Source organism: Hylobates moloch, unplaced genomic scaffold, assembly GCF_009828535.3.
Source record: "Hylobates moloch isolate HMO894 unplaced genomic scaffold, HMol_V3 SCAFFOLD_12, whole genome shotgun sequence".
NCBI classification, from domain to species: Eukaryota; Metazoa; Chordata; class Mammalia; order Primates; family Hylobatidae; genus Hylobates; species Hylobates moloch.
Window position 1 is genome coordinate 53,672,167 of NW_026652287.1, and position 11,300 is coordinate 53,683,466.

At 41.8% G+C, this 11,300-nt stretch overlaps 1 protein-coding gene and 1 pseudogene across 1 annotated transcript in view; one reads left to right on the forward strand and one right to left on the reverse strand.

Annotated features, from left to right (window-relative positions):
• The window catches only part of LOC116478771 (zinc finger protein 431-like), a 46,299-nt gene extending 36,441 nt beyond the window's left edge, over positions 1-9,858 (reverse strand). The window contains 2 exon segments of the mRNA XM_058424609.1: positions 7,959-8,051; positions 9,710-9,858. Of these exon segments, the coding sequence (XP_058280592.1) occupies positions 7,959-8,051; positions 9,710-9,712 (96 nt within the window). The 5' untranslated portion in view covers positions 9,713-9,858.
• On the forward strand, positions 2,114-2,896 carry LOC116478786 (large ribosomal subunit protein eL8-like; annotated as a pseudogene).
• Positions 9,859-11,300: the final 1,442 nt, after the last annotated feature.

The window sequence follows — 11,300 nt, forward strand, 5'->3', positions numbered from 1 at the left end:
ACTCAGAGTAACCATCTTGCCTAGAGACCACAAGATAAAATTCCTGATTATTAAGTTGAATTAACAATGACATGGTCCAACTGGGGCCAAGTATAAGTCTTGCCAGTTTCACATTGGTTGCTAAGAAGAGTGGCTAATGTCTGTGTTGTCACATATATTTTGATCTGGCCAGAAAAAGATAATTTTTCTTTTTGTTGTGGCTTGGCCCACAGGGCTGTGGTGCAGCCAGCCACGTCACTAGGGCCACTCAGGGAAATGGAACCCAGAAGCCTGGCATGCTGGCAAAAGGGTACAAATTTCTGACCAGACTTCTAGCCTCTCTATGCAAACTGATTGAATGAATGATGAAAAAAAATACTGTTTATCTTCTATGTAAAGTTCTAATTAATATGGAAATGCATTTGTGAGGTTAGTCTTAAGCTGTAACAAATCTGTTGTACTTTGTGCTATAAATTTGTCTTTCTGTATTCTTCTGTCATTAACAGGGATACCTTAGGATAGAATGCAGGCCTAGGACCCCTTAAGGCTGCTGTTCAAGATGGCCCAGAAAAGTGCTCAGTCATGTCCTTGGAAGCTTGACCTTGTGACCACATGATAGTATTTCCTCCTGGTCTCTGCCATCACAATGGTGGCCCAGGTTCAGGGTTCCATTCTCAGCTTAGGGAATGAGTACTTTCTTGTTGAATATTTGGGTGAGCTTTACCATTTGTTGATTCTCTTCCCCTCCAGGAACCATCTTGAATTTTCTTTTCAGAACACCTGTGAAGTTACTTTTGGTAAAATTCAAAAGCCAGAGATATTGGCTGTTTGACCTGACTAAAGTGTGGTAAAAAAAAATTTAAAAGGACTTCTTATTTATTTATTTATTTATTTAATTTTTTTTTTTTTTTTTTTTTGGTTGAGACGGAGTCTGGCTCTGTCACCCAGGCTGGAGTGCAGTGGCGGAATCTCGGCTCACTGCAAGCTCCACCTCCCGGGTTCACACCATTCTCCCGCCTCAGCCTCCTGAGTAGCTGGGACTACAGGTGCCCGCCATCACGTCCGGCTAATTTTTTGTATTTTTAGTAGAGACAGGGTTTCACCATGTTACCCAGGATGGTCTCGATCTCCTGACCTTGTGATCCACCCGCCTCGGCCTCCCAAAGTGCTGGGATTACAGGCGTGAGCCACCGTGCCCAGCCTAAAAGGACTTTTTAAAAGAGCACTGAACACTGTGGTCATTGGCTCACATCTGTAATCCCAGCACTTTGGGAGTCCAAGGTGGGCTGATCATGAGGTCAGGAGATCGAACCATTCTGGTTAACATGGTGAAACCCCATCTCTACTAAAAATACAAAAAATTAGCCTGGTGTGGTACTCACCTGTAGTCCCAGCTACTCAGGAGGCTGAGGCAGGAGAATCACCTGAGCCCGGGAGGCAGAGATTACAGTGAGCCAAGATCGTGCCACTGCATTCCAGCCTGGGCGACAGAGCAAGACTCCATTCCAAAAGAAAAAAAAACCACTGTGGTTAAAAGTCAGCTTAAGTAAAGCAGGTATTCAAGCTCTAACAGCCTGTGACACCTTGGGAAAAACAGAAGAGGTGCCACAGGCCCTGTTTTGAGAAACATCCCTTTTTCCTCATGAAACTCCAAAAATTGAAGGTGGATAGAGCCTTCTCAAAATCTAAGGTTCTGTTCGTTTTGCATTGCATTATCTGATGTTTTTGACTTTGGGGGGTATCAGAAATTACTTCACATTATAAAAGAACCTTGGCAGGTAACAACTAGGTGAGAAATATACTTTTGGAATGGCTAATGGCAATTATGGGGAAATACTCAGTTCTTCACATTTGGATCAGAGAAACATACTGTTGACCACCTAGAAAATATGGAGGTATCCCCAACCCCTACTGAGAAATAAGATTTCCCTTGGGATTAACTAATTCTCTCCTTTTTAGATCCAAGATCTGATGTAAAAATGGTACCCTTAATTTAGGGGGATCTGTTTTGTTTTCCAGCTCTGTTTACTTATTAGGCCATAAAAACAACATGCTTTCCTGGCCCTGGGCTACACCCTGAAACTAGTAATCCAATTAAGAAACTGACAAAGAAGCTCTCCTCCCCCAACCCAAGATGCCAAAAGTCAAGAAGGCCTAGGGGAAGAAGGTGGCTCCAGCCCCTGCTGTTGTGAAGAAGCAGGAGGCCAAGAAAGTGGTGAATTTCCTGTTTGAGAAAAGGCCTAAGAATTGTGGACATCCAGCCCAAAAGGGACGTCATCCGAAATGGCCCCACTATACCAGGTTGCAGCAGCAAAGAGCCATCCTCTATAAGCGGCTGAAGTGTTTTTCTGTGATTAACCAGTTCACCCAGGGCCTGGACCACCAAACAGCTACTCAGCTGCTTAAGCTGGCCTACAAGTACAGACCAAAGACAAAGCAAGAGGAGAAGCAGAGGCTGTTGGCCCGGGCCAAGAAGAAAGCTGCTGGCAAAGGAGACATCCCCATTAAGAGACCACGTGTCCTTCAAGCAGGAGTTAACACTGTCACCACCTTGGTGGAGAAAAAGAAAGCTCAGCTGGTGGTGATTGCACATGATGTGGATCCCATCAAGCTGGTTGTCTTCTTGCCTGCCCTGTGTCATAAAATGGGAGTCCCTTACTGCATTATCAAGGGGAAGGTAAGACTGGGATGTCTAGTCCACAGGAAGACCTGCACCACTGTTGTCTTCACACAGGTTAACTCAGAAGACAAAGGTGCTTTGGCTAAGCTGGGGGAAGCTATCAGGACCAACTACAATGACAGATAGGATGAGATCCGCCATCACTGGGGAGGGAAGGCCCTGGGTCTCAAGTCTGTGGCTCAGATCGCCAAGCTCAAAAAGGCAAAGACTAAAGAACTTGCCACTAAGCTGGGTTAAATGTACACTGTTGAGTTTTCTATACATAAAAATAATTAAAATAATACAAACTTTCCTTCAAAAAAAAAATAAATTGACAAAGAAAAACCTTACGACTACTGAATCTTCTGTCTTTGTATTTATATGTGTTGTGTATGTGATATGAAAGAACTCTGATTAATTGGTTTAAAAATAGTAAGAGCTTAAATCAAATGTTTTGTCAGAAAAGTTAAAAGTGTAACGCCTTTCAGTTCATGTGACAAGTAATCTTTTGGAAATAAAAAGTTTTAAAGATCATTGGGAAAATAAAAAGTCTTCAAAATATAAACATTTGATCTAAATTATATAGGTCACATATTAGATTACCAAATACTTTAAGGTCATAAATTGGCTCTTTGACTTTTAAAAATTGTTAATTTACCTATCTTGAAGCCAGCAGATTCTAAATAAGGCCTTGAGACATATGGAATTAGCCATGTCCCCTAAATATACAAAGGTTATAAAGAAAAGAGATTTTATGTAAGAAAAGATGTTGTACAGTAAATTCTTATCCTAAAGTAAAATGACTGGTTATTTAAAAAGAGGGATGTTTAGGACAAATCAGAAAGCCCAAACATGTTGTAGATGGTCTGTATAAGTCATGAAATAATTCACTACAGGAAATTTATGCAAGAAATGTACAATTTAAAGGTCATTAGGCCTCTTAAAATTAAGATTTCTCAAAATGCCACTATGTTCACCGTACAACTTGCCTGCTTTACAGCTAAGTAAGGCCTGGGACACATCAAGTTAGCCACACCCCTTAACTATTAATACACTGGAGTCAGACCTTATATACACTTGTGTCTGTGTCCTAGACTTCATGCCTAGTATGTAATTAAAATTCCTTACTTACCAAGGTTTTCATCAAAAGTAAAAGTTGCTAAGAGTTAACATTGTAATATCTATTTCTGACTACTAAAAAAAAGTTTTACATGCAAGGAATTCAGATAAAGTGAAATATGTTTTTGATAAAAGGTTATAAGAAGACATGGAAATGTGGATTTTTTTTTTTGCCTAGATTAAAAGGTTAAAGGAATGTTTTAAGTTAGAATAAAACTGAAGGTTTAAACAAATTGTGGAAGATTTGCTAAAATTTAATTGCAAAAGAGATTCTGTGTGTGAACATACTGACTAAAGTTAAATGGATATTATTTTTTCTAGAAATTGAACATTGAGATAAAAATGACAGATTTCTCTTAAAGCACTGATCTACTCTTTAACAACAAGGACTTTGTGAAGAGTTATAAAAGGTTTATGAGAATATTACCTTACAGTCAAACATTAAAATTGGATAGATTTGTCTATGAAGATTCATTAAGAGGCCAGGCATGGTGGCTCCTGCCTGTAATCTCAGCACTCTGGGAGGCCAAGGCAGGCCGAACACAAGGTCAGGAGTTTAAGACCAGCCTGGCCAACATGGTGAAACCCAGTCTCTACTAAAGATACAAAAAAAATTAGCCAGGCATGGTGGTGTGTGCCTGCAATCCAGCTTCTCAAGAGGCTGAAGAAGGAGAATCACTTGAACCCAGGAGGCAGAGGTTCCAGTGAGCCGAGATCCTGCCACAGCACTTCAGCCTAGGCAATAGGGCGAAACTCCATCCCAAAAAAAAAAATTTTTTTTAATTCATTAGGAATTAGATTTGACATAAATAATACACAAATATAAAATAGTAAAAATTTGGCTCATTTAGTACAAAAATCACACAGAAAAGACTGTCAAATGTGAGATCATGTTTGACTATTTTTGGACTATGTGTAAATATATTATTGGTATGTGTTCCAAAATTAAGGGAAACTCCTGTAATTCTAATATGACTAATATAACTAATATGATAACTATCCTCAGTCTGAGTCACCATGCAACTTTATGTCTAAGAACATGCTGACTTCATGGTAAAACATCATTAATAATCACAACTGTTACATAAAATTATTATATGACACAGAGCTAACCAAATTTCCTTGTCAATCATGGCTTTTTTGTTTGTTTGTTTTTTTCACTGTGACTGCCCTAAGACTTTGCCATCCAGACAATCATCTTGTGTTGGTACTCTTCAAAAGATGATTTATAGTTAACTTTGACAGATGCTCTATTTTTTTCTTCTTTTGAGATGGAGTCTTACTCTGTTGCCCAGGCTGGAGTGTAATGATGCAATCTCAGCTCACTGCAACCTCTGCCTCCCAGGTTCGAGTAATTCTCTTGCCTCAGCCTCCCAACTAGGCTGGGATTACAGGTGTCCACCACCATGTCCAGCTATTTTTTTTTGTATTTTTAGTAGAGACAGGATTTCACCATATTGGCCAGGCCGGTCTTGAACTCCTGACCTCAGATAATCCACCCACCTCGGCCTCCCAAAGTGCTGAGATTACAGGCAAGAGCCACTGCGCCCAGTGACAGATGTTCTTAAATGCAAGTTTGTGATAACTTTAGAAATTGTGACATTAGAATAGAGAGAAAACTTTCAGTATTCATGGAGAACTGGAATGTTCATGACTATCAAACAGAATAGGAATTAACTGAAGGGACTGAACTAATGGAGGATGAAAGTAATATTTTTTGACTTCGCATAAAATATCACTGATCCTTTGTTTCAGGGTCAAGAAAACTCTGAATAGTTTGGCAAAAATATTATCACCCCTATTCAGCATGAAGTAGTTATAGAAAATGGATCTTCATCCCTCTACAACCCTCAGGATTAAGTGTGCCCTTGTGAAAAAGATGGGGGAGATGTCAGAGGAACCAGAGCAAATCTATTTTGAATAGGGGCTGGGTAAAATAGGACTGAGACTGACTGGGCTACATTCCTGGATGGTTAGGCATTATAAGTAACAGGGTAGGATAGAAGGTCAGCACAAGATACAAGTCATAAAGACCTTGTGGATAAAACAGGTTACAATAAAGAAGTCAAATAAAACCCACCAAAACCAAGATGTGACGAGAGTGACCTCTGATTGCCCTCACTGCTACACATAGAAACTGCCTCAAAACAATAACATCATCAGTAAGATCCTCTCAGTCCCCTTTCATTTTAATCCTAACTGCATTTGCCTGTGGGTCCCCAGGTTTCCAGGGCTGTGTCAGCAGAAAGGCTTCTTCCATGGCTGGGTTGAGCAGACTGGGATATCTGCAGGGGAGGATCCCCAGAAAAAAACTAGCTGGGCTTTTATTTCTTTGTTTCTTTTTGAGATGGAGTCTCGCTCTGTCGCCCAGGCTGGAGTGCAGTGGCACGATCTCGGCTCACTGTAAGCTCCGCTTCCTGGGTTCATGCCATTCTCCTGCCTCAGCCTCCCAAGTAGCTGGGACTACAGGCTCCCACCACTACGCCTGGCTAATTTTTTTGTATTTTTAGTAGAGACGGGCTTTCACCGTGTTAGCCAGGATGGTCTCGATCTCCTGACCTCGTGATCCACCAGCCTTGGCCTCCTAAAGTGCTGGGATTACAGGCGTGAGCCACCGCATAGGTGGGCCTTTAATAACCTCCTTTTGTAGGCTCAGTATTAGCCTTAGCTCTTAGTCACTGGGCTCAAGCTTTAATTTCCATGTTAGAGTTACTCACTTGGTTTTCGAAACTATGTGTTTGAAAAATCCAGCAAAATTACTCAAACACAGTGTTCGTATAAGGGAAGGAAATTTTAAGGTACTTACATTTTGTACCTAAATAAGAAAAGCAAAAGTACCCACTCGTTTCAGACAACCTATCTATTATTTTATTGTTTTCATTAAAAACCACGTAGTAAACAATTAGTTATAGGGGAACACTTCTAGGTGATACCAAGTTTCATCTCATAAAATTTAGCATGAAACTCAGAAATCAAGATAACAGGATTTGAACAGGGATATTTAGTCAAAAATTTACCCTGCAAAAAGAGCAACTGATGTTTTCACGAATCTATGTAACTCACCAATTATCTACCACATTATCTCATGGAAATGTATTCATTCCCTACAGCCAAAATAGAATAGAGATTTTTCCCTATTCTTTTCCTTGGTAGCTAGCATTCTAAAAGCTAAGCCTTGGAATTCTGTTTGAATGCACCCAGCCATAAAAAAAACACACCTGAGAAAACTTGTAAACTCACTCTGGGAAAGAAAAAGGTAAATGAGAATTTTTAACAAATGGGATATATAATTAGATATTAATTTTTTTTCTAAAACCCACCTCTTTTATGCCCTTTGTAAATATTTTCCTACCTGCCAGGCACAGTGGCTCATGCCTGCAATCCCAGCACTTTAGGAGGCTGAGGCAGGCAGATCATCTGAGGTCAGGAGTTCGAGACCAGCCTGGCCAACATGGTGAAACCCCGTCTCTACTAAAAAAAAATACAAAAAATTAGCTAGGTGTGGTGGTGTGTGCCTGTAATCTCAGCTACTTAGGAGGCTGAGGTAGGAGAATTGCTTGAACCTGGGAGATGGAGGTTGTAGTGAGCCGAGATCAAGCCCTCTGCAGCCTGGGCAGCAAGAGTGAAACTTGTTTCAAAAAAAAAAAAATTTTCTACCTTTCAAGCCCTACTAATATAATGCAATTTACAGCTAAAAAGGTGAGGTCAAAATAAGTAAACAAATATTTTCAAGGTAACAAACCCAGGGAGTGGCAGTGCTGATTAAAAAACAAATGTGTCTGACTCATGTTTCAAGTCAGGCCATTCCATCACTTGGGAGATTCTTCCACCCACTCCTGCTCACTTATGTGCTCATGAACCACCCACACAGGAGACACTGCAGTATTTCTCGGTGACTGCTCCAGGTGCATTTTACTTTGCAAGTCCTTACACCATCTCACTAGAGTCAGGTTTTTTTGTTTTTGTTTTCTGGTCTTTTGGGGTACTATTTTATCTGTCACAAATTTTTCGCTTTTTAACACTATTTTTCTTCCGCTATATTTATTTCATTATCTTTCTGCCCCCTAAGACAATCCAGGGGGCATACATTATTTCTGTGTTTTCCCCTCAGCGCCAGCATCTGACTGGCTGACCAGCGATGTGTCCCCAAGAAATGAAAGCTGAGTTGGGTGTAGACAATTTTAATGTCTCAAGAGGTTACCTTTTCAAAGTAAGAGTACACTAGAAGATTCCTCTCAGCCCCAGGGCATCCACTTGCTTCCTTGAGAGGATACACTCCATATTTCAGGTCGTTCTATGGAAGAAAATAAACCAGAAGCTGATATTCACTAGGCACTTTAGCTGACATAACCACAGTGGATATCTTGGTTCATCCCCAGACAGTACTGAAACCCACGACCAGATAAAAACTAAAAGGGTGGCTGAGGACACATCACCCCATAAAGTTTCCAAAGGAAAACCTTGACCGAAAAACATTCTGACAAGATCTCTGTGCCTAGAGAAGATACAAGGAGAAGAGGCACAGAGAATTTTAACAATACAGTGTCAGGGGATTATTCTTTGCTTTCTTCTCATGGGAAATATTTACAGATAACAAACTTTTTAAAAAGCATCATTTAATGCTTTGTCAAAAAATAATTAAAATACGGTATAGAAAAGTACACTAAAAGACAAATAGGCGATAACGTGAATTAGGGAGGAAAAGCTGGCATTTGGAAACACCAGAAGGAACTGGAAATTTAGTATCTTACTGCAAGCCAGAGGGAGGCTGGAGAAATGAGGAACGGGGCTTAGACTTAAGACCCTGCTTGGGACACAGGTGAAAAATGCAGCGGAAAATCAGCTCCCCATGGAGTGTGAAAATAATTAAAAGGCAGGCAATTAGACGGAGGTGTCTCTAGTCCCTGGGTTCCTACTTTAAAACAATCTAGGCCGGGCGCGGTGGCTCACGCCTGTAATCCCAGCACTTTGGGAGGCCGAGGCCGGCGGATCACGTCAGGAGATCGAGACCACGGTGAAACCCCGTTTCTACTAAAAATACAAAAAATTAGCTGGGCGTGGTGGCGGGCGCCTGGAGTCCCAGCTACTCAGAGAGGCTGAGACAGGAGAATGGCGTGAACCCGGGAGGCGCAGCTTGCAGTGAGCCGAGATCGTGCCACTGCACTCCAGCCTGGGTGACAGAGCGAGACTCCGTCTCAAAAAAAAAAAAAAAAAAAAAAAAAAAAAAAAAAAAAAAAAAACTAACTGAAGTGCATTTTTTAGTAAATTACTACATTGAGAGTAACAAAACTCAGTCCTAACCAACTATAAACTGCCAATTAACCTCTGATTACATAATCAGGAAATTTTCACCTTTATTGTACAAATTAAGAAACTATGTAACTCTACCTAACCAATTACTGAATTTGGTTTTCTTCATCATGCTTTTTATAAAGGTCTTTTCTTCAAGCCCTGCCCATGAAGCACAAATTACAAACCACAGCTGGGTGCTCCACAATTTTTGAACCACTCTTTGATTAAATTATTTAATGTTTCTGTAGTGACTCCCATATATTTTTAACAGAAGACAAGAGGAACTGGGAACCCCACGGAAAAAAAGCTCTTCCCATTCATGAACCCGCACCCCGAGTCAGAACTGTCCCCTGAAGACCCTCCCGTGGTCCCTGCACAATCTGGGAAAGACGCGGCGCTGCGGGTGCAGAGCTGCCCAGAGAGGGCTCCGGGCCAGGGCACAGTCACTGCGCAGTGAAGAGACAGGACGCCTGGGGTCCCGGCTGTCAGCGCAGCCGCCATCTTATGGCTGATGGGGACTGAGGCCCAGCTGGGCAAGGAGAACTCGGGGCGCAGACTGTGGAGCTGACTGCAGGGAGGCCTGAGTCCCGCCACAGCCACTTCCCACCGGTTACAACCAGCCCTTCCCCTCTCTCGGGATGTCCGACCCGGCACTCTCACCATTTCTAGGTTTTCAGGGGGTCCCGGTGTCTTAGCTGTGGTCTCCCAATACCTGCAGGTCACAGGGCCACAGAGGTTGGGCCTCTAGGAGCAGAGGACACAGAGCAGTGAAGGGGAGACCTGGAGCTCAGGCTGCAGCGAGAGACAAAGGCCCCGCCACATCCCGGAAGCCGTCCTGTCCGCTCCAGCTGCGTGCCTGATTGGATGGTTCCCAGCCTAGCGTCGCTGATTGGATAACGTTTAAAACCCCACCTTCTCAGGCCCTGAGTGACAGAAGATGCGAACAGATGCTGGGCTGAGTGAAGAAAGAGTGACAGCCTAGGCTGCAGTCTTTTCAGGCACGGCTTCCTCCGAGAGCTGAGTCAGGCCCACCCCAGAGGGTATTTGCATTTAACCTTGTGTGTAAAGTCACATGCATTTATAAATAACATACTGTATGCCTATTCACAAATGAAAAGAATATAATAACAATTATTTTAAAATTTAGGATTTTATGACCTTCCCGGCTTCTGGTCTTTGAGCAGGCAGGCTGAAATTTTAGAACAGAGGTAATTTTCTGAAATAAAATGTGAGCCACATGTAAATTTTAAATTTTCTAGTAACCAAACTTAAAAAAAAAAAGGAACAGGTTGAATTGATTGTAACAATTTAATTAACCCAATTTATCAAAAAATTTTCATTTTAATATGAGAAATATGTGATTATTAATAAAGTATATAAATATTTGAAACTAAATCTTTGAAACTAACTCTGTATTTTACCTTTCTAGCACATCGCAGTTCAGACCAGGAACATTCCAGGCACCCAGGAGCCACACATGACCAAAGCTTCCACACTGAAGTGCAACTCTGATGTCGGGAGGTGGAGGGCCCCAGCAAACCTTTTCCTCCAGAGGTGAAGGAAAAGCCTCTCCCTACCAACATCTCCCTTCAGTTCTGAGGGTGGAACAGATAGTGGCCATAGAAAGAGCAGATGGCAGCAAGAACAAAATAACCACAAGGAGACCACTGATAGCCACCTGTTGCCCATTTTCTTCCAGAGATCAGACAGTGAACAAAGAATGTTGGGGCCACAGGATAATAAAACTCTGTGTCTTCAGATCTGTCCACACTCTTGACCTCAAATGTTTAGATATGGAGAAAATAGATTCAAGGCAAAATTTATTTTGCTATTGGCCTTGGCCCTAATGGTCAGGCTGTAGTTACCTGTTTTCTCCTGTGGTGTGTGGGACTGTGTGGGTATAAGCACCAATCACATGCATACATGTCTACTTGTATTTCTGCATTACTCAACATTCTGTTACAAGACATCCAACTTTAAATCAGGGGAAAAAATCAGTACCTATACGGTGCCCACTGTTAGAAGGTAACTAGTAATCAACCTGTCATTGAATCCTGGTGTCCTGTCTGCACTGGGTGCATGTATTAGTTAGCTGTTGTAGCATAACAAATCATCCAAAACTTACTAGTTCATAATTGAGATGATCAGCCATTTAGGCTAGGCTGAGTGGGGCTGTTCTTCCAGTCTCAGCTGAGCTCCTTCAGACATGTATCATCAGCTGCTTGTTGACTAGCCAGCTGTGCTTCTGGGG